Source organism: Pygocentrus nattereri, chromosome 24 (assembly GCF_015220715.1).
Source record: "Pygocentrus nattereri isolate fPygNat1 chromosome 24, fPygNat1.pri, whole genome shotgun sequence".
Classification (NCBI taxonomy): domain Eukaryota; kingdom Metazoa; phylum Chordata; class Actinopteri; order Characiformes; family Serrasalmidae; genus Pygocentrus; species Pygocentrus nattereri.
Window position 1 is genome coordinate 2,907,130 of NC_051234.1, and position 27,440 is coordinate 2,934,569.

The window sequence follows — 27,440 nt, forward strand, 5'->3', positions numbered from 1 at the left end:
AAGTGACGTACAGAAACAGTCATTTTCAAGGCCATTAGGGTTAGAGTTGAATATTTATTAGTGGTTTTTAAGATTTGTTTGTTTTTATTGTTATATTCATGATACATTCACAGTGCCCTGAAAAGTATATTTGCATATTTGTCATGCTTAGTTGTTTCAGATCTTCAAACACATTTTAATATAAGACGGGATAACCTGAGAAAATAAAACATGATCATTTCATTTATTAAGGGATAAAAGCTAACCAGCACCACTTGGGCCTGTGCAAACAGTAATAGCACACTTAGAGACTTAATCAACCAATTAACCAAATTTAGTTGCTATTTGGATCAATTAAACTAAACAAGGGTTACAAAGGCATTTCTGAGTGATTATCTTTAAGTGGAGAAAATTTGGAAGACTGGTGAATCTCAGAAGTCGCAGAAGAGGCCAGCCTACCAAAATTCCTCCCACAGCACAGTGATGACTCATTCAGGAACTGACAAAAGAACCCACGCCTCGCCTCGCCTCGCCTCGCCTCACCTCGTATTCATTCGCCTCGGATAAGGTCAATGTTCATGATTCCTCCATTAAAAAGAAGCTTGTAAAGGCTCAAACACCTTGATGACTCCCCAAGCCTTCTGGAATAATCTTCTGTGGAGTGATGAGATTAAAGTGTTTCTTTTTTGGAAGACTGACATCTAGAGTAAAGCTAAAATAGCATTCCATAATAAGATCATCATACCAGCAGCGAAACATGGTGGTGGTAGTGTGATAGTATAGAGACAGTGGTGGACGAAGTACACAAATCATGTACCTGAGTTAAAGTAGAGACCCCCAAGGTAAAATATCACTCCAGTAAAAGTAGAAGTTCCTCCCTTTAGACCTCCACTTGAGTAAAAGTACTAAAGTATTTCCCTTCAAATGTACTTAAGTATAAAGTAAAAGTACTAAAAGAGTAATTCTGGCTCTGATGTCCTGTTATCATTTTTATAACCAGACTGGCTTCATGAACTCATTTCAGGTGAAAGTCCTCCAGCGTCTCTCTTGGTAAACCAGTCTTTTAATAGAACCTCATTAATTAGTGACGCTGACGTCTATTAAAATGATCAGAAGCACAAAACACTGAAGGTAAACAGTTTCCATCAGGGAGAACCGAGTGGCTCTGAAATCACTTTTTACACACAAGCAAAGTTTCAGTTTCAGATTTATTTACAACTTAGTTCCAAGTTTAAGTTGAATAAAAACTGGCTTTAAACTCAGGATCACAGATGAGCTCCTTTACTATGTTGATCTGTAGGCGTCTGTTCATAAACATAAACCAGCCCAAACTCATTTACTATAAAATGAAATGGTGTTTGTAGAAATTCAGAAAAAAGCCGCGTCAGTCTCGACTGCATATGTGGACATATTTCTATATTGAGCTCTATTTACACAAAGTTAGGTTAGTTCATCATTTATGTTGAACAGACTCTCCCAAAGTTTTACGCTGCTGCGCTGACGTTGAACCGCGTGCTGCACTGGGTCGGTATGACCAACAGGTCAAAACCAGCTCTAAACAAAGTGACCGCTGGGCCCTGATTGGTGCTCTGGCTTTGCGCTTCTTTTGTTTTGACATGTGACGTTTTTATACACACAGAAACCAAAAGGAACGACAGATTTCTCAAAATGTAGGAGGAAAAAGTCGGATATTAGACTCTGAAATGTAGTGGAGTGAAAGGAGAAAGTCCAGAACGGAGAAACTTCAGTCCAGATACACCAAAAATACTAAAGTACAGAAACTAATTACATTTACTCAGTTACTCAGTTACTGTCCACCACTGGCACAAGGGCATGCCCACCTGTCCAACTTTAAACAGCTTCAAAGAAACAAAAAAAGGTGGTCAAGATCCTGATTTGGTGTTCCTTCCTGACAAGATCCTGACTGCTGTTGCAGGACCTTCAATGGGCAGTTCATGCTCAACATTTCTCTATAGGAATGTGAAGGACTGATCTCCGACTATGGGAAGTGTTCAGCTGCCGTTACTAACGCTAAAGGTGGCACAACCAGTTATGAAGTTCACGGGATAATTACTTTTTCACATGGGTGATAGAGGTGTTGCAAAACCTTTATTTTCCCTATGAAAAATGAAATGATTACATTTTATATGCAGATCTGAAACCATTTAGTGTGAAAATAAAGGAGCAAATACTTTTACACAGCACTGGAAGAGGAGAAACAAGGATTCCAGCACTGATTCTACACTTTTTAGACGTTGAGACCATCCTTTATGTTTCGCCACTGGGAATTGAACATATAGTTCAATTCATAACCTTGCAGTTATTTGTGTAATTAAGGACTTCAAATAAAATATATCATGATAGACTAAGGATCTAAGAAGCTTCTGGACCATCAAAGTACAGTGTTACCATGGAAACAATTTGTGCTGCAACGTATGGCTTTACATTTTAACTCCTTGACTGTATGCCCACATCCTAAGGCTTGTACAGTAACCTCATGGAATTGATCGAGTTAATGTTAAAGGGCCCATATCCCACATATTTCCTGGGTTTTTTTTGGTTTGTTTGTTTTGGTATTTTTTTTCTTTATTATCCTGAGATACACTCATGGCGGTTATATGGTTGTGTGGTTTATGTTCCTAAAACACGTAAATATTTCATTTTTCCATGACCATTTTCCGACTCCTCTTTGTCCATTTATTATAAAACGGTCTACTTTTGTTACTGTGCCTTTAACCTCTTAACCCTCACAGGTCCAGACTTCAATTCCTTTCTCCTGTAACTTAACAGGCCCACATCATAAGTTTAATGTGGTATGTAAACACTGTTAAAATTGACCACCGACTCTTCAGCCCATGGAGTCCTTAAATTAAGTTAAGTGATACTTTTTTAATCCCCCAAACGGGGAAATTCCACCTCCGCATTTAACCCATCCGTGAAGTGAAACACCACATACACACTATGGGGCAGTGAGCACACTTGCCCAGAGCAGTGGGCAGCCCTATCCACAGCTATTGGGGGTTAGGTGTCTTGTTCAAGGACACCTCAGTCATGGACTGTCGGTGCTGGGGATCGAACCGGCGACCTTCCGGTCACAGGGCCAGATCCCTAACCTCCAGCCCAAAGCTGCCCCTGTAAAAACACAAACTAACCAGCAAAAATGGCTTTTTAAACTAATTTTGCGATGCCACATTCCCCTGATTATTCAGCTCCTTCCCAAGGCAGTTATTACAGCCCTGACCGTCTTTAAAAAAGACGGCCACTCAGAACAAATGTCATTTACATGCATCAGTTTTAAACCACTTGCTTTGAGCTCTACTGAAGAAGGTTATGGTTTTTTTTCTCTCCAGTGCAATGTCCAGACAACGAGGTGCTGTTTGACTCAACTGGCGTGATCCTGAGTCCAGGATATCCGGACAGTTACCCCAACCTGCAGATGTGCTCGTGGATGATCAACGTGGAAAAGGGCTACAATATCACCCTGCACTTTCAGCTCTTCCAGACAGAGAAGGAGTTTGATATCCTGGAGATCTTTGATGGTACACCACATTTCCTCACGTGTATACACATCCACCAGAAAGGAGTCACTCATGAACCTCATGGGTTTACACTAGCAATGCTTGGCTGTCATAAGTTCTGCCTGATTAATAATTGAGTAGCATGTTGCATTTTTCACGATTCTTTCCCTGGTGAACAGGGGAGAGTGTTTAAAAAATACTGCACTTTAATTTCCATACCCTGTGCTTAGGCTCGCAGGATGTACTAGACACCGATGTACGTGCTGGACTAGTTGTTCACTATAATTGATTATCACGATATTTATTATTACAGAACGCGTTTAGAATGTCATTAGGCGGTAATTACTTAAGTGTGCACTATTAGCGAATTACGCTATTACTCATCATTGATTAGAAGCTCATTAGATGCGCGTGGTATTTGCAAAGCCCAGTGGACCGACTCAGGAGAAGCAAGGTCCATTTTCGTCCTCGTAATGCTGGTTTTTTTATAAACACAGTTTAGAAGGACTATGGTTCTGATACACCGTATAAAATTATCTGAAGCCTCCACATTAAGTTCTGCATCACTCTGACTTTCGGACAGCGCCAGTCTGAGACAGTAACGATCAAGGGTCTTGTTGAGATATGTTGCTCTCAAGTTGAGATGTGTTGCATCACAATATTATGCTGGAGACTGCAGGGCATATGTAGCCTCATACTTGTGCTTGTCATGAATCACAGCGAAGTGTTTTTAATTAGGTCCGCTTGAGTCACTTTAAAGGAAATACGCTGCCCATTAACTTATATTGCTAATCATGTGTGAAACGGTGGGCAATTAGCTCTGCACACATGGGGAAAATGCTAACTGGTTCCCTCTGCCATTCATTCTTCCTTAGCCCTGTTGACATTCGGAAGTTCTGCGTTGGCCCCAGAAGCCTGTGAGACCAGCATGGTGCTCCATGCTAGCTTTCATTCATTGTTATGTTCAAATATGCTTTAGAGTGCTACAGGAATCACTTCCCAGATGAATTTCCATAGCTTTCGTATCTTTGTTGGCCACACTGGCATGTTTTGGTGACGTATCTCTTTAGAAGAACTCGAATTTAGAGCCATTGGTCACTGTGATTTTCACACTGTGGAATTAGACCTCTGCATTTAACCCATCCGTGCAGTGAAACACCCACATACATGCACACTAGTGAACATACACACACTAGGGGGCAGTGAGCACACTTGCCTGGAGCGGTGGGCAGCCTTATCCATGGCGCCCGGGGAGAAGTTGGGTTAGGTGTCTTGCTCAAGGGTATTTCAGTCATGGACCATCAGCCGAGGGGATCGAACCGGTGACCTTCTGGTCACGGGGCTGGTTCCCGAACCTCCAGCCCACGACTGTTTTCATTTGGCTCATTCTACAGACAGACAGACACAGACAGACAAACACAGACAGACAGACGGATGAATAGTTAGATAGACAGACACAGACAGACAGACAGATGGATAGTTAGACAGACAGACAGACAGACAGACAGACGGATAGTTAGACAGACAGACAGACAGACAGACAGACGGATAGTTAGATAGACAGACAGACAGACGGATAGTTAGATAGACAGACAGACAGACAGACAGATGGATAGTTAGATAGACAGACAGACAGACAGACAGATGGATAGTTAGAAAGACAGACAGACAGACAGACAGATAGTTAGATAGACAGACAGACAGACAGACAGACGGATAGTTAGACAGACAGACAGACAGACAGATGGATAGTTAGATAGACAGACAGACAGACGGATAGTTAGATAGACAGACAGACAGACAGACAGATGGATAGTTAGATAGACAGACAGACAGACAGATGGATAGTTAGATAGACAGACAGACAGACAGATGGATAGTTAGATAGACAGACAGACAGACAGACAGATGGATAGTTAGATAGACAGACAGACAGACAGATGGATAGTTAGATAGACAGACAGACAGACAGATGGATAGTTAGATAGACAGACAGACAGACAGATGGATAGTTAGAAAGACAGACAGACAGACAGACTGACAGATGGATAGTTAGAAAGACAGACAGACAGACAGACAGACAGACAGACTGACAGATGGATAGATAGACAGACAGACAGATGGATAGATAGAGAGATAGACAGCATTTTTGGGAGCTCTGTTGTATCTGTTTAAGCTTTTCCGTTCAGCCCATGTCTCTTTTTTTGGTTACTACACCACGTTTATTCGTTTCATTCGTTGTTAGTCATCCCAACATCGCAGGGTCTTGGTGAAGGAGACACGGGAGAGGTTATGACTTCTGCTCTGAGAAGTGCTGTTTATCAATACCAGCAGAAACGGCACATACAAAGCTACGGAAATAGCAGGCAGTTACTTCTAGCCACACTCACTGCCCCACAGCCCAGCACAATAAGCACAAACACACTTCTTAAACCAATGAACAACAACAACCTGTGGTGGAGACGGTCAGGACACACAGCGCAGCTCTGTGGATCACACCTCTAGAGCCCCTTCTGTGAACCGCAGCAAGTGGCAGCCACCACAGTAATAAACAAATCATGCTAACTGCTCCCAGTAGTTTTTGTTCGTGGTGACCCGTGAGCATAAAAAAAATGCTAGGATTGTCCACCAGTGAAATAAAGCTAGTAGTGAACTAATTGTGGTACTGTACCACGGGGGTACAGGGGGGACGGAGAGAAGCGAGATTTATTAAGGGAAAATCTACAATCAAGGTCTAAACAGTCCAGGACTGTCCAAGAGCCAATGCGGATAGATCGAGGGACAGACACACAATGGTGGCCAGAAGAAACAAGACCATACAAGACCAGCCACTAACAAACACAGGGCCTAAATACAAGAGGGTTAACAAGACACAGGTGAAAACAATCAAGGGCGGAGTCTAGAAACAAGGGGGCAGAACAGGGAAGAATCAAAACAAAGAAGCACATGGACCAGACCAGAGGTAAACAAAATCACATGGAGGACTGGGAGGGGCCAATCGTGACAGCTACGGAAATGACTTTTTGAGTGATATATTAATTTAACCCTTTCCCTTTTGAAAAAGCATGTCAATAGCTTCAACCCCCTTACAGAAAAGTCACGTATATTTCCCACGTGAAACGTGCCAAAGCCACATGTGTTGGTTTCATGTGTGAAATTCATGGGCCCTTTTTAAGGGCCCTAAAATCTTTGCTACAAATAATATTCATCCAGCATGTTTTGTCTCTTTTACGCTATTCATTTTATTCATTGTTCGCCATGTTAACATTCAACAATTCATAGCCTTTCATGTCGGAGATGTGAGTCACAATAATGAGTGGGTTTTTTTATGTGACTAACCTTTTTATTTTGTTCATTGTTAGTCAGGTTAATATTCAGAAGTGCTCGCCCTGCCTGCTAATGAATGAAAGCTAGTAGAGTACCAGCAGTGCTACAAAAAAAATGACCTGCCAGCTGGACCCCATTAGCTTTCTTATTGGCAACATTGGCTTTTTCGCTTGATTTGTCTTTTTAACTGTTTCCAATCAGATCATTCAAATACAACAAAACAGTCAAATTTCACTGACAAACCCAGAGGTCTCATAATCATCCAGCATGTTTGGTACTTCAACGCAGGCTTGGTTCATTAATTCATCGTTGGCCATATTAACATTCAGAAATAAGCACTTGGGGTTATGTTGTTCCCACTAGATTCCATTCATTGTTGACCACGTTATATTCAGAAATGCTTGAACTGTCAGCTTATTATTGATGGCTACTGGAGTGACATCAGTGCTTCAGAAGGAACATGACTACTGGACCCCGTAGTCTTTCCTGTGATTGCTGGCCACTTTAGCATTTTTGATTGGCATCTGTATGACGCTGGTCAGCCCATTCGAGTTGTGAAAGACTTAAACCTCTATGTATGTTTTTTTTTTCAGTGACCTCACCACTGTAATGCATTTCATTCGCTGTTAGCCGTGATAACACTCAATAAAGCTGCCACTAGCCGCTAAAGCATTTGAGATAGTCTCCTCTAGCTTCCATTGATTTCCTTGATGGTGGTTGGTTAGTGTAGTGGATAGCACCTCTGCCTTCTACAGCATAGACTGGGGTTCAGTGCCCCGCCTGGGTAAGCACCCTACACTATACCAATAAGAGTCCTTGGGCAAGACTCCCAACACTGCCCTGTGTAAAATGATCAAATTGTAAGTCGCTCTGGATAAGAGCGTCAGCCAAATGCCATAAATGATTGTTAGCCATTGTTTTTTAAAAAAAAAAAAGCAAGCTTTGTCTTCTACTGAATGAAAGCGACAAAAATGAGAAAATGACCCTATTAGCTTTCACATTACTTTGGGCCAGGCTAGCCTTTTTGGCACATTCAGAAATGCTTGCACTACTAATAGCTGCAGAAATAACATCAAGAGAGTTTAATGGACTAATGCGGGTTCCAGCTGTATGTATGAATCTGCTGATATCCTTTCTTCTATGTCATTTTGTTCAGGGCCCAACATCTACAGCCAGAGCCTGGCAGTGCTGAGCGGAGACCTGGCTGTGCCCTTCAGTCTGACCACCACAGGCCACCAGCTCTTTCTGCGCTGGTCCTCTGACCACGGCACAAACCGAAAGGGCTTCCACATCACGTATGTGGGTGAGTATCAAAGTATGTATCCCCCCGACTGGTAAATCTTTTTCGGTCGCATGTGTGTTTCTCGTGCGCGTGTCCATCTGCCTGTCCTGGCAACGTCTCCTCCATCCGTCCTGTCGTCTGTGAGCCCATAATGTCTGTGCATTTGAGCCTGTCATGTCTGTCTGTTGTTTGTGATTGTATATTTTTCATTAGGCTTAATATATAAAGAATAATTTACCACTACTCTCGTAAAATATTATGTAATGCATATACATGTACGCAAAATGAACATTTTATGGATGCTCAGTGTGGTATATATAGAAGGATTATGTATGCATATGTATGTATGTATCTATGGATGTATACAGCTGTCATAAGAAAAGCTTGTATCTGTTACCATTTAAATATGATTGATTGATTTTTTTTTTATCAAACAGCTGGTGCTTTGAAGTAAAAAAAAAAAAAAAAAAAAACACAAAAGCATGAAGTTTTCTTATGACTGTGACTATGTATGCACTATATATACCGTGCAAAAGTCAGAGACCACCCTTCCAGTCAAAACTGCCATTTCTGAAGAGATTCAATGTATACAGGGATGGGAACGTCAAAGTGATATAAGTTAAATGCAGGAGTTTTAGATACGGAATTTTCAAAAACGACTAAAGGACACAGAGAAAATGGACCTCCTAACAACCACCTGCAAAACCTGCCGCACCACTAAAACTGTCTCCATCAGATAAACAGCCCTTAAAGCTTTTGTCTTTGAGAGAGGAGAAAATCAAAAATCAGAAGCTGCTGGCGTTCTCAAAACAGTCCGCTGTCCACCCCAGAGTCCAGACCTCAGAGTTGTTGTTTGGGATTATTTGGATTGTGAGAAGCAGAAAGTGCAACCAACTGGTAAAGCTGAAGTTTGGAGGTGTGGAAAAACATCCCTGCAGGTTTCTGAGGCTGCTGCTGTGTAATATTTTGTTAAACTGTGCTTTGCTCCTTTTTCCTGATGGTGAGAAATGATAAAACTTATACTTAACGGTGCAGTGTGTAAGAATTAGGGGGATCCATTAGCAGAACTGGAATGCACTATTGGTGGATCGTGGAAGTTTGTGGGTCGTGTGATCTCCATTTTCTGGGAAACGGAGTCTTTATGGTCATCAGTGTCAGACGGACCTTCAAAACTATTTCGATTAGTGTATAATCACCTGTAACTATGAGTCATTGTGTGTTCATTAGCTTAAAACGAGCCCTTCATATCTACATATCAAGCGGATCCTCTTCCAACATATGCCGCCAAATTGTGTTCCTATGTTTCCACAGTAGCCCAGACTGGATAATCCGAACACTGGCTGAGGCTCTGCTCTTGTTGTGTTTTTATGCTGGAACAGCTTGAACTTGGTTTGGTGCTGTAGTACCAGCTGGACGATGCTGAAAGAAGAAGAATCATTGGTTGCTGCTGGGGCTGGCTACCCATTTTGTGTTGTGAGACGTTTGAGAACCCACATTTTGACAAATGGTGGCTCATTAGTTAGCACAGGAAAAAGCAAGGGCGGGTGAATCTTTGTCGTCAAAGAAGCGAAAACATGAAGCAGCAAAATGAAATCTGGACGAGCGATAGCCTGACAGGCACCATAGGTTCTGCTACACACTTGGAAAGGGAGGGGTGAGGGAGGTGGATTCAGCTGGTGGCAATCTGCTGCCTCACTACTAGATGCCATTAGATCTTACACACTGCATCTTAATGGCTGTTTTGACCGAAAGCTCAGTGAAAGCTGGTTTCTGACTTTTATTTTGTATTTTGTATTTTGTGTGTGTGTGTGTGTGTGTGTGTGTGTGTGTGTGTGTGTGTGTGAGAGAGACATTATAGTGTAGTGTGAAATATGTGTATACTGTTGTGTGGCAGTTCCTGCATGTTGCTCATGGCTTGTGTGTTTATCTGTAGCAATGTACTGCAGTACCCCAGACTCTCCACAGCACGGCTTTGTGGTTAGCCAAACTGGCGGCCACATCAACAGTGTTGTCCGATGGGCCTGTGACCGAGGCTATAGGCTTATTGGGAAAAGCATGGGTGTCTGCAAGAAGACTGAATTCGGGCATCTTGCCTGGGACGCGTCTGTACCAGCTTGCCAAGGTATGAGCTAGCGCTGTTAACATAAGACCTGAGCCTAATACTGTTAGACATCTACTCTAGCCTGTCACTGATAGCTGTTCTATCCTAGCACTGATATCTATTCTGCCCTAGCACTGATATCTATTCTGTCCTAGCACTGATATCTATTCTAGACTAGCACTGATATCTATTCTGTCCTAGCACTGATATCTATTCTGTCCTAGCACTGATATCTATTCTAGACTAGCACTGATATCTATTCTGTCCTAGCACTGATATCCATTCTGTCCTAGCACTGATATCTATTCTGTCCTAGCACTGATATCTATTCTGTCCTAGCACTGATATCTATTCTGTCCCAGCACTGATATCTATTCTATCCCAGCACTGATATCTATTCTAGACTAGCACTGATATCTATTCTGTCCTAGCACTGATATCTATTCTGTCCTAGCACTGATATCTATTCTAGACTAGCACTGATATCTATTCTGTCCTAGCACTGATATCTATTCTGTCCTAGCACTGATATCTATTCTAGACTAGCACTGATATCTATTCTGTCCTAGCACTGATATCTATTCTGTCCTAGCACTGATATCTATTCTGTCCTGGCACTGATATCTATTCTGTCCTAGCACTGATATCTATTCTATCCCAGCACTGATATCTATTCTGTCCTAGCACTGATATCTATTCTATCCCAGCACTGATATCTATTATGTCCTAGCACTGATATCTATTCTATCCCAGCACTGATATCTATTCTATCCCAGCACTGATATCTATTCTAGACTAGCACTGATATCTATTCTATCCCAGCACTGATATCTATTCTAGACTAGCACTGATATCTGTTCTATCCCAGCACTGATATCTATTCTAGACTAGCACTGATATCTGTTCTATCCCAACACTATCTATTCTAGACTAACACTATCGATTCTAGACTAGCACTGATATCTATTCTAGACTAGCACTGATATCTATTCTATCCCAACACTATCTATTCTAGACTAACACTATCGATTCTAGACTAGCACTGATATCTATTCTAGACTAGCACTGATATCTATTCTATCCCAACACTATCTATTCTAGACTAACACTATCGATTCTAGACTAGCACTGATATCTATTCTAGACTAGCACTGATATCTATTCTATCCCAACACTATCTATTCTAGACTAACACTATCGATTCTAGACTAGCACTGATATCTATTCTAGACTAGCACTGATATCTATTCTATCCCAACACTATCTATTCTAGACTAACACTATCGATTCTAGACTAGCACTGATATCTATTCTAGACTAGCACTGATATCTATTCTATCCCAACACTATCTATTCTAGACTAACACTATCGATTCTAGACTAGCACTGATATCTATTCTATCCCAACACTATCTATTCTAAAATAACACTATCGATTCTAGACTAGCACTGATATCTATTCTATCCCAGCACTGATATCTATTCTATCCCAGCACTGATATCTATTCTAGACTAGCACTGATATCTATTCTAGACTAGCACTGATATATATTATAGATTAACACTGTTAGATATCTGTCTTGGTTTATCTTAGCACTGTTAGATATCTGTCCTAGTCTAGCTTAGCACTGTTAGATATCTATCCTGGTCTAGCTTAGCACTGTTAGATATCTTTCCTAGTCTAGTTTAGCACTGTTAGATATCTATCCTGGTCTAGAGCATTTAGTTATATATCCTAGCATAACACTCTTTCATTTCTATCCTAGCTTAGCAGTGTTAAATAGCTATACTCGTCTAGGATGGTCAGAATTCTAGACTATCCCTGTTAAATATCTGTCACAGCACTATTGGGTATCTAGCCTAACATAATTACAGTGTTTGTCCCGATGTTTTAAATGTTACAGCATCTTAGCAAAGCACTGTTAGATAATTGTCCTAGCCTAACCTAGCACTGTTTGGTATACTTCCTAGCCTAGCTTAAAACTGTTAGCCTAGCACTGTTGATATCAGTGTTAGCCTAGCATCTCCCGCAGTGCGTATTTTGAACCCACGCGGATTAGAGGCACTGCTAACCGCTAATAAAACGCAAGCTGCATCACCAAGCAGTGAAACCCTGATGCTAAACGTGGCCTTTTGTGCTCCTTGCAGAGTGGGTGATGTTGGAGGGTTTATTGGCCAGCCTGTCAATGCAGATGCCGGCTATGTCAAGTGGCAACAGCAGAGATCAATCTTGGCTTTGTTCTTGCTAATTAATACCGTTAAATAACAAAGGGCCCTGTCTCTGCACAGGCCGTTATTAGCATGCTATGTGAGAGCCATTGTTCCTTTGATTTATTTGATTAGATTTTTAGTGCTCAATAATTGCACATCCCATTATGTTTCATAGCTTTATTGATGTGGGCTTTGAACAAGCTCCAGCTCCCCTTTCCTTTTCCAGGACTTAATTAAAAAATATCTGCCACATTGGCTAATCAGATGCTGGTCCGGTCACATTTTATACTCTGAGTTTTTTTTTTTTTCTTCTCTTTTTTTATGAAAAACCCAAATCCATAGGTTAGTGACCTGTAGATTTACTGCCCGAAAGCTTTGGGACGGTCTGTCTTAGGTTTTAAAGAATAGTTGACCTGAAAAGGTGGAATTAGAGGTCACTGAGAGGAGATAAATCAATGGCATTGACCCACCTTCTGTCCTGCTGCCTCAAGAAGCAGAGATATGGCCAGTGTAGAGTGATTTGACCTGGTTGATGATAATTGGCCACCTGCCTAGAGCCCTCATAGATACATAGATACTCTTTTATCAGAATGTAATGGCTTTTTAGAGGCTTTATAAAGGAGGAGACAGGTCACTAGTTGGAATATGAATGAGAAAGCTTGTAACGCTTAGTGTCATCTGTTTACGAGGTCCCGCCCTTCAATAAAAAGAGCCAGTCAGCTTACTGGGAAAGCAGAAGCTACAACAACCCACAAAAACACATTTATTTTATGTTATTTTAGCCAAAAGCTACAAAGAAAAATAGTGTATTGGCAAGTAAAGCTCTTTCACCAAGTTATAATACTCCAATACTTGTCATTGTAAGATTGTTGTTGATTGTTATAAGATTATTAATAAACTTATTTCTACACCTTTTTACTTGTTTTATGTGACTTTAGTAAGTGAGGCATCTTTGTATATTGGCAGATAATTTGGTTTGTTTCAAGCAGTATTTCTGCCAACAAATAAATGTGTCTGCTAATATAGATAATTTTACTTATTTTACTTGAGTATTATAGATTATTTAAATACTGTGCGTTACACAAATGATCACTAATCTCACGTTTAGCAAAATGGCCAAATCTGAAATACACTATATTCCCAAAGTTATTCACTCACCCATCCAAACCATTGAATTCAGGTGTTCCAGTCACTTCCATGGCCACAGGTGTATAAAGCCGAGCCCCTAGGCCTGCAGACTGCTTCTACAGACATTAGTGAAAGAATGGGTCGCTCTCAGGAGCTCAGTGAATTCCAGCGTGGTGCCGTGATCGGACGCCACCTGTGCAGCAAGTCCAGTCGTGAAATTTCCTCACTACTAAATATTCCACAGTCAACTGTCAGTGGGATTATAACAAAGAGGAAGTGATCGGGAACGACAGCAGCTCAGCCACGAAGTGGTCGGCCACGTAAAATGACAGAGCGGGGTCAGCGGATGCTGAGGGGCATAGAGCGCAGAGGTCACCGACTTTCTGCAGAGTCAATCACTACAGACCTCCAAACTTCATGTGGCCTTCAGATCAGCTCAAGAACAGCGTAGAGAGCTTCATGGAACGGGTTTCCATGGCCGAGCAGCTGCATCCAAGCCTTACATCACCACATGACTGCACACCAGTGCACAAATCAAGGTCCATAAAGACGTGGATGAGCCAGTTTGGTGTGGAAGAACTTGACTGGCCTGCACAGAGTCTTGACCTCAACCTGACAGAACACCTTTGGGATGAATTAGAGCGGAGACTGTGAGCCAGGCCTTCTCGTCCAACATCAGTGTCTGACCTCACCTGCTCTTCTGGAAGAACGGTCAAAAATTCCCATAAACACTCCTAACCCTTGTGAAAAGCCGTCCCAGAAGAGCTGAAGCTGCTATAGCTGCAAAGGGTGGGCCGACATCACATTAAACCCTATGGATTAAGAAGGGATGTCACTCAAGTTCATATGTGTTTGAAGCCAGGTGACCGAATACTTTTGGAAATATAGTGAATGTAGAAAGATAAAGATGCCAAATTTGTACAGGTATGAGCAGTGAAAAAGGTGCAGAGTTTAGAAATCAAGGCAGAACTTGATATTGAGAAGACAATACAGGGAAATACAGGGAAACAAGCAATCGCTGAAGAACGATCCAGTTCATTAAGATCAGGTTGCAAATGCAATACAGTTTAAAACTATTCTGCTCTCCACTGATTTTGTGAAAAGATCAATCTGGTAGAAATTTGTCTTTGAGACCCCTCATCATCAGCAATTACAAATAGATGCCATTTTAAATATCCAGTGTTGGTGGTGGTCATTTCTAGATGCTCCCTGATCAGCTCTCGTTGCAGTTCACAGACAGGAACGTGTACCAGCAGTTTAAAAAGGCATTTGACATCAAAACTAAGAGGACGCTGTCTTTGTCTTGGTTACATCATTTACACAAATTACAGTTTTCATCCAAAACTACTAAAGAAGGAAATAATACTTGTGAAAATGAAACCAACTTTGCCGCTCACAAGACTTCACCCTCCTTTCACTATTCAGAGCTGTTTGTTGATGTTGGCTCACTTCAGCATTGAAAGCTGGCAGGTTAGTATTCACAAACGCAGAATTTATAACTAGTCAAACTGTAGAATTTCATGGAGCAACAAAAGAGAATAACAAAGTTTACTTCTAGATGAGATCAGCCTGCTTCTGTAGAATCTGATAATGTGAAAAAGCAGAGTTGGTTCAAATACCTTCAGGAAAACGCTGCAGATCTCAGTTCTGGCAATAAAAATAAAATAGGTAACACTTTGTGTGTCATGTTTGTAAGCATCTGTAAGCACATTCATAACATGTTATAATGCATTCATAAGGCATCATAAATATGGCTATAAATATTTATAAAAATGCATTCTACGTTATAGCCATGCTTATTATGCATTATGAATTATTAACATAATACATTAAGTACTGTTCATAACAAACTATAAGAGCTCATAAGCTGTATGCCTCCTCCAAGGGTTTAGACTGAGGCTTCAAGTTGAAGTATTTACTGAAGGATTTACTGAAACACTAAAACACAATAAGCTCATTACTGGATTCAAATGTCAGAGTTTAAACTAGAGCAACATCAGAGTTTCACCCAATGTGGGAAAGTCAAGTTTCACCACTGTTAATGTTCACCACTGTTAATGTGCACCACTGTTAATGTGCACCACTGTTAATGTTCACCACTGTTAATGTTCACCACCGTTAATGTTCACCACCGTTAATGTTCACCACCGTTAATGTTCACCACTGTTAATGTGCACCACCGTTAATGTTCACCACTGTTAGTGTACACCACTGTTAATGTGCACCACTGTTAATGTTCACCACTGTTAATGTTCACCACTGTTAATATACACCACCGTTAATGTGCACCACCGTTAATGTGCACCACTGTTAATGTGCACCACTGTTAATATACACTACTGTTAATGTTCACCACCGTTAATGTTCACCACCGTTAATGTTCACCACTGTTAATGTTCACCACCGTTAATGTTCACCACTGTTAATGTGCACCACCGTTAATGTTCACCACTGTTAGTGTACACCACTGTTAATGTGCACCACTGTTAATGTTCACCACTGTTAATGTTCACCACTGTTAATATACACCACCGTTAATGTGCACCACCGTTAATGTGCACCACTGTTAATGTGCACCACTGTTAATATACACTACTGTTAATGTGCACCACCGTTAATGTGCACCACCGTTAATGTGCACCACCGTTAACGTTCACCACTGTTAACGTTCACCACCGTTAATGTTCACCACCGTTAATGTGCACCACCGTTAATGTGCACCACTGTTAATGTGCACCACTGTTAATGTGCACCACTGTTAATGTGCACCACCGTTAGCCTGGCACTGACTTGACACTGCATATCCAATAGAACACAAGCAGAAATCAGCACTACTGTACTGTACTGTAGGGTTGTGATACAGAGTGAAGGGTTCTAGTGCTTGATGCTAGAACCAGTGAGGGAACAAATTACAATGACAGCACTCGACTATCCCGCCTCTCCCTCTTTAGGCCTTCACAGTAACTTCACGCTCAGTGTGATGTCAGAGAGGGTATAACACTAAAACATGTTATTAACACTATTTATAATGCATTATATTAACAATTCATAATGTGTAATAAACACAGCCATAAGGTGTAATTCAGTGTAATTCTTTTTTATAAATATTTATAACCATGTTTATAATGCCATATAAATGCATTATAACATGTTTATAGATGTTTACAAACCTGGCATTCATAGAAAGTGTTACCATAAAATGCTGACTAAAGGTTTTGTTGACTGGCTGAAAAAAAGACTGTGAACTGCTGCTGGAGAGGAGGATTCTTCAGAAATGCCTCCTGGCAGCAGCAGAGACCTCCACCTTCTCTCTACCCCACGTTAAAAAACTCTAAATCTACTAGATTTCTGGGACACATTCATCATTAAAACGAATTTACCCTAAAGGTGAGGAGTCTGCACGTATGTGGCTTAAATGTGATCTTGCTGGTAATTACCTCGTTTTTGGAATGTACCCATAATATGATCAAGTTTCTCGTATTCTGATTATATAACGGTGTTCCGTACATTCCCTCACGTCCCAACCCTGTGAGACGGCAACACAGCACTTTTGGAGCAGCGCTAAAACCAACTACATCCTTGAGGAAATGAATCATTTGAATATTCTTCATCTTTTAGACAGTGCATTTTTCTTTCTGGTAAACTGGCTCTAAAAAAAAACGCTGTGATATGACATTTGAGTTTTATCATTTGTCTGTGCCGCGTCTTCGTCTGAGTTTATTACACACAGAAAGCAGATTGCTGCTCCGCTCATGTTGACAGAGTTTGTCCATTATCTGAAAATCCCATGGCATGTAAACGCGTTGAACAAAATCTGCAGTTATCAGATAATTAAGAGCATGCAAACACACTCAGTGTTACTTTTTTCCTGTATCATTTAATAGGAATAACGACTCTATATGTAGGTATTTTGAGTTGCGCTGGAATTTGAATTAGGTTGAATGGCGGATCAGAAACAGGTCGGGGTCCCAGTGCCAGGCTTTGTACAGGTCTCTGTTGTGTGTGATCCAGTCATATGAAGTCCACTCTTCCCGCAGCTGTGTCCTGTGGTATTCCTGTGGCCCCTGTGAACGGAGGGGTCCTGGCGCCCGATTACTCAGCCGGCACACGGGCCACGTACTTCTGCAACGAAGGCTTCCGGCTCTCTTCCAAGGAGGTGACCAGCACAGTGTGCCAGGCTGATGGGACCTGGAGCAGCCACAACAAAATCCCCCGCTGCACCGGTGAGACAACGCCGCGCATCTGCTCATACCCAGCGCTTGATCAGTGTGATTTGTATTCAGATTTAAATGCTAATTTTGCTGTTGTAGGAGCAGAATAGATTAGTCCCATCAGGGTGTTATTGACGTGCATGCATTCTGACAGCACATCTACATTCAGCGTGATTAATCTTCATTGAGCTCATTTAAAAGTTCCAGAAGAGAGAAACTGGTGAAACTTTTTTGTTGATCCAACTTTTTACAGTTTAGTTGGAAGCGTAGATGACAGTTCTGTTTTTTTTGCTCAAATCCGATTCACACTCGTTTAGGTAATTCAAATCAGTCATTAATGTGATGAATCGGCCTGAAATGACCCTCGTGAGCTCCTCCTACTCGGTGACGTCACGTGACTGAATCACTGCATCATCAGCACAAACTAACGAGCAGAACGAGCTTCGCTGAGAAGATCATTAACTCTGATCAGCTCTCAGCTTCGTTATTAGAGCCAGACGGAGGAGAAAAAGGTGAGACGAGCTGCTTTTCCACCGTTTACAGGCTTTAACGTCTGTTCGGCGCTGTTGCCATGGTAACACTGACTGAGTTCCGATCTGATCGTCACGTTAAGGTCCGATCTAGGACCACATATGAAAGCGGCTCAGGTCGGCTTTGAAAAGATCAGATTTGTGTCCACACAGCCCTGAAAACACCAGATCTGAGTCACATTAGGGCAAAAAATCAGATTTGGGTCAGTTGGTAATGTGAACGCAGCCTTAGAGAGAATATATTATAATCTTTTTAACACACGTTGTGTTTTTATGCCAAAGTTTAGGTAGTGGTGATATTTTTCTTCTTTTTTATTGAATCATGATGGTGTTTAAGTGCCAGTTGTGACTGCACTGAACTCTAAAACGAGGCACTTGTAAATATTTCTGCTTTAATAAAAAAACGCATAAGTAATAAATGCATTGTTTATTTGCAGATACTGTGTTTACAGAAACGTAATATCCGCTGATTCTGTCAGCCAAACAAAGTTGTATGCAAACGTTTGGACAGTTCAGTGACAGGTTTTGTTGATTTTCTAAGAAATTAGGTTAACTCATCCTCAAACCTGAACAAGATGGCATGCTTAGTGCAGAACGTCTAATATTTGTTGGAAAAAAATAAATAAAATGTGCCGGAACTTTTGCACAGGCCACATTTTCTGTTTTATTTTTCCCAAATGTTAAATTCGGCAAATAAACAGTAATTGTTGGTTAAAATGTGCAGAAGTTCCCTGTAGAGGATGTGTTCACTTATTTTCGCGTAATAAAACAACAGATCAGGCTGTTTCACCAACTTTGCATACGAGCCCCAAAAAATGTTCTTCCTAAGTCGTAGTTATGTCTTCTCTCGGGAGTGCTCCTCTTAAAGCCAGTCTTTTCTATCCACAGTCATGGTGTGTCCCAGTATCGGCTCCTTCACTCTGGATCACGGAAAGTGGAGGATCGTTAACGGATCTCGCTACGAGTACGGGACGAAAATCGCCTTCAGTTGTAATCCCGGCTACTACCGCCTTGGCCCCGCCCACATCCACTGCACATCCAATGGGACATGGAGCTGGAGGAACGAGCGGCCGCGCTGCAAGAGTGAGTTTAGGATGAGCCGAGTCTGCAGGCTTGGCACCAGCATCTCCCTTTAAACATTCTACCTCCTCCCTTCCTTGGTGCTCGTTTCCTCCTGCAAGGTGCCTGACCTTCAAACCTCTTTCATGGGACTGATAAGGAGTTCCTGGCTGATGCTGATCAAGTCTTTCAGAACTTTTATCTTGCTTTATACAGTGGGTTGCAAAAGTATTCATACCCCTTGAACTTTTCCATATTTTGTCACATTACAACCACAAACATAAATATATTTCACTGGAATTTAATGTGAAAGACCAACACAAAGTGGTATACAATTGTGAAGTGGAAAGAAAATTATACATGAATCAAAACATTTTTTACAAATAAAAAACTAATAAGTGCGACGTGCAAAAGTATTCAGCCCCCCTGAGTCAATACTTTGTGGAGCCACCTTTTGCTGCAATTACAGCTGCAAGTCTTTTAGGGTATGTCTCCACCAGCTTTGCACATCTAGTGACTGAAATTCTTGCCCATTCCTCCTTGCAAAACAGCTCAAGCTCAGTCAGATTGGATGGAGAGCGTTTGTGAACAGCAGTTTTGAGATCTTGCCACAAATTCTCAATTGGGTTTAGGTCTGGACTCTGACTGGGCCATTCTAACACATGAATATTCTTTTTTTTTAAACCACTCCATTGTAGCTCTGGCTTTATGTTTAGGGTCGTTGTCCTGCTGGAAGGTGAACCTCCGCCCCAGTCTCAAATCTTTTGCTGACTCCAACAGGTTTTCTTCCAAGATTGCCCTGTATTTGGCTCCATCCATCTTCCCATCAACTTTGACCAACTTCCCGGTCCCTGCTGAAGAGAAGCACCCCCAGAGCATGATGCTGCCACCACCATATTTGACAGTGGGGATGGTGTTTTCAGAGTGATGTGCAGTGTTATTTCTCCGCCACGCATAGCGTTTTGCATTGTGGCCAAAAAGTTCTATTTTGGTCTCGTCTGACCAAAGCACCTTCTTCCACATGTTTGCTGTGTCCTCAACATGGCTTCTGGCAAACTGCAAACGGGACTTCTTATGGTTTTCTTTTAACAATGGCTTTCTCCTTGCCACTCTTCCATAAAGACCACATTTGTGTAGTGCACGACTAATTGTTGTCCTGTGGACAGTTTCCCCCACCTGAGCTGTGGCTCTCTGCATTTCATCCAGAGTCACCATGGGCCTCTTGGCTGCCTCTCTGATCAGTGATCTCCTTGTTCGGCCTGTAAGTTTAGGTGGACGGCCTTGTCTTGGCAGGTTTACTGTGGTGCCATACTCTTTCCATTTCCGGATGATGGATTGAACAGTGCTCCGTGAGATGTTCAAAGCTTGGGAAATCTTTTTATAACCTAAGCCTGCTTTAAACTTCTCCAAAACCATATTCCTAACCTGTCTGGTGTGTTCTTTGGACTTCATGATGCTGTTTGCTCCCCAATATTCTCTTAACCAACATCTGAGGCCGTCACGGAGCAGCTGTATTTGTACTGAGATTAGATTACACACAGGTGGACCCTTTTGAGTCATTAGCAGTCATCAGGCAACTTCTGAATGCAATTGGTTGCACTCAGGGAAAAGGGGGCTGAATACTTTTGCACGTCGCACTTATTAGTTTTTTATTTGTAAAAAATGTTTTGATTCATGTATAATTTTCTTTCCACTTCACAATTGTATACCACTTTGTGTTGGTCTTTCACATTAAATTCCAGTGAAATATATTTATGTTTGTGGTTGTAATGTGACAAAATATGGAAAAGTTCAAGGGGTATGAATACTTTTGCAACCCACTGTATAAGCCTATCAGAGTGATGTGAGAGACTTCTCGAACAACTGAGAGTTTCTCTCATACGTACCTTTAGCATGACCGTCATGTGCCACCAGCTGCATTCCCTTCACATTAGATCTGTCACTTTCGATTATATGAGTGATCAAACATTATCTAGTGCTTATCTTGAGGTTTGTTTGTTTGTTTGTTTGTTTGTTTAGGTTTTTTTTTCCTGGACTAAACAAAAACTGGGATTGGCTGAACACACTCCAAGATACCAAGAAAAAAAAGGAAAAATGAAGATTTTAAAAATATGCATACAGGACTGTGTGAAAGTTTTAGGCGTCTAAGCAAATTTTACAGTTTCTCTCAGCAGTGAGTTTATCACAATATACATTAGAATAAAGTCGGATTCATAATTCAAATAAACAGAAAAACTATAAAAAGTATCAAGAAATTCTCGGGTCCATATTTTTCCTGGACACCTTCACAGCCGCCACAGACTCGTTAATATCATCAATGACATCATGAGCTCAATTTACTGAGCACTGATTGGTCAAACCAGGAGCTGCTTTTTAACTACATATAAGTGATACTTTTTTGGAAATTCCACCTCCGCATTTAACCCATCCGTGAAGTGAAACACCACACACACATTAGTGAATACACACACACTAGGGGGCAGTGAGCACACTTGCCCGGAGCGGTGGGCAGCCCTATCCACGGCGCCCGGGGAGCAGTTGGGGGTTAGGTGTCTTGCTCAAGGACACCTCAGTCATGGACTGTCAGCTCTGGGGATCGAACCGGCAACCTTCCGGTCACAGGGCCAGATCCCTAACCTCCAGCCCACGACTGCCCCCTAATATAATTGAATATAATACTGGGCTTCCTTGAGGAGAGGCTTGGAGATGGGTAAACAAACACACCAATAATATTCTATAAATTTTGTTTATTCAAATATTAACATGTTTCTCAGCAAATAAACACAAACTACACAAATAAACAGATTTTGAAAATGAGTCTTGTGTGCCTCAGACTTTCACACAGTCCTGTAGACATTTGTATGCATATGTTTGGGCACCCCTGCTCACATTTAGTTGATTTTCTAAGTAAAAGTAAAACCAAATCCTCTATGATGAACACATTTTAATGTGCAACTGTTGTTTATTTGCTGAATTTCATATATTGGGGAAAAAAATGATACAATGAAGTCGTAGTGCTTTTTATTTTGAGTTTTGTTATAAATGTCACATTTCACTCATTTAAGTTACTCACTTATTCAGTTTGAGTTGTTAACTCATTTTCACTTAGATTATCAACAAAACACTTCTAATTTGAGCAGGGGGGGTTGAACGCTTGGCGTTTGGCTGTAGATGGAACACTTTCCGCGAGAGTTTATCATGTTTAACGTTTGTGTTTATTGTTTTCTTTCCAGGACTGGAGGTGCCTCACTTTTGTCTCCATATTTATTATGTGGTGTTTGGGATGCAGGTTAATATTTGAACATTGTTTTGTAAAAACAGAAAAGCCTGTAAAGCCTGTGTGGCCAGCAGTTTATTGAGTGAGGGTATTTGCTCCCCTTTGGCTGTTTGCTTTGCCCCTTTTCCAGATGAATCCTGCATGTTATGGCAGCAGTAGAATTCACCCCAACTACACTAGATTTTCTTTAGCTTATCAGTCAGCCCTGCTTTGTTTTTAATAGCCTGGCAAAGCAGACAGCAGGACGAACGTCTTTGTCGATTGTGCTCGGAGGTGTTCGTGCTGGGGGCTCCCACGCTGTCCCAAAGGCTCCAGCGGTTCGCTGTGAAGTTAAACGAATGTGGACAGCGCGGTGTGATAAGATCCCTAACCGGCCCTGTACAATTCCAACCGTAACTCATCATCACGTGATAACATCACGCGCACTCTTATTGTTGTCGGGGAAACAATCGGAAGAATTACACCCGGTGACAAAACCGGTGACAGACGTGATGAAGTCGTCGGCTGTTATCGGCCGACCGGCTTCGCACCGTCGGGCGAAGAATCAGACATCTGCCATACGTATAGAGGGGGACTTGGCACCCCACCAAAACACCGAGCTGCTCCCAAGAAAGACGAGAGGTTCCACAATAAAGCGCCTTATCGCTCGCATTATCGGAGGCACTCGGAGGGCAAGAAAAAGCCACCGCAATTTTCCAAAATGACGGATATCAAAAGGAAGGACGGCAGAAGTAGCGCTGTATGAGATAATGGTTCTGCGGCGCGCTCTGGCTCCCACTCCAATAGGCTCATATATTTATGTCAGGGCTGCGTGTAGCGTATATATCTCCGCTCTCAATGCGGAGGCTTGTTTCGATCTGTGATACAAAGCGTTTGGGCCAGTCCTGCTCTTTCCGAAGCCAATAAACCGAGGTGTTATCAAGATTAGTCAGCTCAGTAGCCGGCCGTGACGTTCCTGGCGCCCTCCTTGTGTTCCTTTTCTCCATTGTGTGTGTTTTTGAAGGGAAGCAGGGAGGAGAGAAAACCAGGCCTTCAAATTGAGTGTAAATTACAGCTGTACCTTTGACTTTGAGGTGCGTGCCAGCTCATTCCTCTGCCTCTCTATTGCCTCTTACCGCAGTTATTTCTTGCGGGATGCTGCCCACTCCTCCTAATGGGAAGAAAATTGGAACTCAGACGACCTTCGGAGCGACAGCCATTTTCACCTGTGACGCCGGCTACGTTCTGGTGGGGTCCACGGTGCGGGAGTGCCTGGCGTCGGGGCTGTGGAGCGGGACGGAGACCTACTGCCTGGGTATCAGCACCCAAACAGTTCACTTTTAAAGGGTTGCCACAGATTAAGCTAATGTGACTTAAGGTCTGGCAAAAAAAATCTGATTTATGCTTTACCCTAATCTGTAATCCCTTTATATTCTAGCTTTGCTTCTTCAGTTTTACACTAAGGCCACATTGGTGAGTCAACTAACCGATATTGGAAGAATATAAAAATTACATCCATAAATCATCACATTTCCCTTAAACCGTAGATATGTCTCAGCTAGTGGGGAACAGTGAGCATATCTCGCATGTGGATAATGCACAGAACTAAATTTCTAAACGGTTCTTGGCTTGAGCATATGGTTCTAGGAAAAAAACTTTGATGTAGAACCTTTACATGTTGTGGAGGTTCTTCAACCCCTTAAAATCCCAGGCTTGTTCAAGGCTATTAAGTGATTAAGTGATACTTTTTTTAACCCATCCGTGCAGTGAAACACCACATACACACTAGTGAATACACACACTAGGGGGCAGTGAGCACACTTGCCCAGAGCGGTGGGCAGCCCTATCCACGGCGCCCGGGGAGCAGTTGGTGGTAAGGTGTCTTGCTCAAGGATACCCTGGGGATTGAACCGGCGACCTTCCGGTCACAGGGCCAGATCCCTAACCTCCAGCCCACGACTGCCCCCAAATGGAGTAGTACTTGGTAAAGAGCTGTTATAAAGTTGTACACTCCTAGCAAAAATGGTTCTGTGCAGACCCAGAAAGGTTCCTTGACTTGTAACAATAGAGAAACCCTTTTTGGTGCTATTTAGAACCATTCTTAAGAAGCGTAAGAACAACAAGTGCTCAATCAGGATGAAGAAGCATCTAGCCATGCAAAGAACGGCTGGAGATCTGCGTGATTCTACAATTCTGTGGAATTATTGTCGTTTTTACCCATCATTACGTGGTATTTTGCATATTTTAACATAAAATTTCTCAGTCGGTATTAAAGCGTGTAGGGCATTTCAGAGTCAGTTGGTCTTGGTACTAGTTTCATTAAGATGTGCAAGTGTGAGGAAGCCCTTTTAATTGCCACTGCTGGCTCCAAACCTCACTAGCCAATCCGTTTCTATATTACCAAAACAATTTTCTTCAAGCTTTAAAATGGTATGAAGTTAAAATGGGTATGAATCCGCTGCCTGAAACATTATTTTATGATAGCTTTGCAAATGTTTTGGCCTAAAACTGCGTTTCCTTTTTAATTCCTTCCATTTATTTAATTCATTGCATGCAGGTCGTCGGTAAGGCATAATAGTTCCCAGATAAAATCTATTATTTTTCAGATTTACCACTATTTTCAATGGAAACCTGTGTAGGGTCACTGGTGATATGGGATAGTAAATGAAATGGCAATATTTGTGTTGTATACATCACAACCTTTGGTTCCTGTAAAGAAGTCTGAGTCAGTAAGCCTCTCTACAGTGCACCATTTCACATCAAACCACCGAAAGACCTTAAATAAATGAATTGCACTTAAATTCTGAAAAATATGTTGTTTTTGAAGTTGCTTTTTTTTTGTCGCTTTGCTCTTTTTTGTTAATGAGTTGCTTACATGTTCAAGTCCGTCTCCTTCGCTGAACGGTCAAGTTCATTCGAGCTAGTTGCCATGTATTGGCGATACTGTAGTTAGTGATTATTTCCTCAAAATCAAGGTAACGTTCATGCCTTATAGGTACCTTCATAGTTCAGCGCCTGTGTAGCTACAAAGGTTAAACGCAGCCAGAATCATCAGGACACATTCCACTTTCCCTTAAAACTGCTTTGATGTTCTGAAAGACCTCCTAAGCTGTTCTGGAGCCCATGTCTCTCTCGGGGAGCCCGGGGAAAAGAATTCACTTTCAAACAAGCGTGACGGGAAATGAAGTGAAAGAATCGGTATAGGAAATCGGGTTGGACGCAGCGTTAGCTTAGCGGCGGCTCGGTGAAGTGTGAGGGCTCTCCTGGTGAGAGCGATCCTATCATCAGTCAGATCACACGGCACCGCAAGCTGCTCTGGATCTGCACCCCCAACCCAACCCCCCCCCTCCAAATCTGGGCGTTCTCGCTCCTCATCATGTCTTGTCTAAGCGGTGCGCTGTTCTACATTACGCTTTCCATCATGTGATCCCTCGCAGGAGCGTCTCAGCTATCCCCAAACACCTGCCTTATGCATAACAGATGCCTCAATGCCGCTGCGCAGAAACACCATCTGCGGCGGGCTTGTACGCCGCGCCTCGACAGAACTGTTGCAATCACTAATTTCCATGAGCACCAAAGGCATGTCGGGGTGAGGGGGTGGTCAATCAGACGGGACTCGTTTTACGTGGGGATGTGCAGGAAGGTAATTATTATCTTCGCCCCCGTCCGAATCGGACATGCCTGTCCGAAGTTGGCTGCGTGGCTGCGCTGCTGAAACCAGGCCCATGCATGCATTTCTCTTGGCTCAAGGGAGGGACAAAAAAGGGTAACATAAATGCGAATTAAAATCAAATTAAAATGAATGCAAGGCACATCACGGAAACTCATTAAGGGAGATCATGTTTCAGACATGTAGCTTTTCCCATGACAGCCAAAAGTCACCGCTTTGCAACCCAAATTGGGATTCGGGCCTCAATGTCTAGCATACAAGGCTGAGGGTATTATGACCCTCAGTGCTACAACCAAGTGAGTAGCAGTTAAAGAGCTCCACAGATCCTGGTGTGATCTGGGTTTAGCAAGTTATTACCACGTTACACCAGATGGGGCGCACACGAGTGACAAAGCTTTTGAGACCTACTGCGATTCCAGGACACGGCGGATCCTGGTTGAAATGGGTCTTCAAAAAGGACTTGGGGTTCATCAATGCACGTGCCTGCGGTGAAGATAATGGTGGCTTTTACTACCATAAGATGAGTTCCAGTCTAGGTATATAAGCAGTCCTATCCAAGCTGCAGTGTTAGTAAATATTCCGTTAGATTATGTGACTTTTTTGGGCAATGTGGTTTTTCATAATTGCTTCATTTTTAATCATTTGGTTGCTGTGATGTAAACAAGGTCGTTCTGAGTGGTTTCGCGTGAAATGTGTGTGGTACAGTAAGCGGTGATGGGAACCAGATGTCACAGTATCAACAATGCAAGTTTAGCTATTTCATACTATCCCAAACCGCCAGTGAAGCGCAGGGTTTATGTCATGTTTATAAGGGGAAATCGTTTGGGAATTGTTTTGCTTTGCAGCATCCTGTATTCATTCATATATATTTTATGACAAAGGCTTAGGCGGCACGGTGGTGTGGTGGGTAGCGCCGTCACCACACAGCAAGGAGGGGCTGGGTTAGATTCCCCAGCTGAGTGACCAGGGTAGAGTTTGCATGTTCTCCCCATGTATGCATGGCTTTCCTCAGGGTTCTCCGGTGTCCTTCCACAGTTGGGCCACAGTTGGGCCATTTGGACATGCTAAATTGCCCCTTGGTGTGAGTGAATGTGTCTGTCTGCCCTGTGTCCTGCCTTTCGTCCAATGACAGCTGGGATAAGCTCCAGCACCCCCAGCGACCCAGAAG

General features: G+C 42.3%; 1 protein-coding gene across 3 annotated transcripts in view; it reads left to right on the plus strand.

Moving 5' to 3' along the window:
• Window positions 1-27,440, plus strand: part of csmd3a (CUB and Sushi multiple domains 3a) — a 534,059-nt gene that overhangs the window by 397,705 nt on the left and 108,914 nt on the right. For 2 of the 3 annotated variants that reach the window (XM_037534189.1, XM_037534190.1), the window contains exons 47-52: window positions 3,330-3,518; window positions 7,981-8,127; window positions 10,040-10,228; window positions 17,584-17,769; window positions 19,176-19,370; window positions 23,744-23,917. In XM_037534189.1, coding sequence (XP_037390086.1) covers window positions 3,330-3,518; window positions 7,981-8,127; window positions 10,040-10,228; window positions 17,584-17,769; window positions 19,176-19,370; window positions 23,744-23,917 — 1,080 coding nt within the window. Of the gene's footprint in view, window positions 1-3,329; window positions 3,519-7,980; window positions 8,140-10,039; window positions 10,229-17,583; window positions 17,770-19,175; window positions 19,371-23,743; window positions 23,918-27,440 lie in introns of all 3 variants that reach the window. The other variant, XM_037534188.1, reaches the window with a different exon arrangement.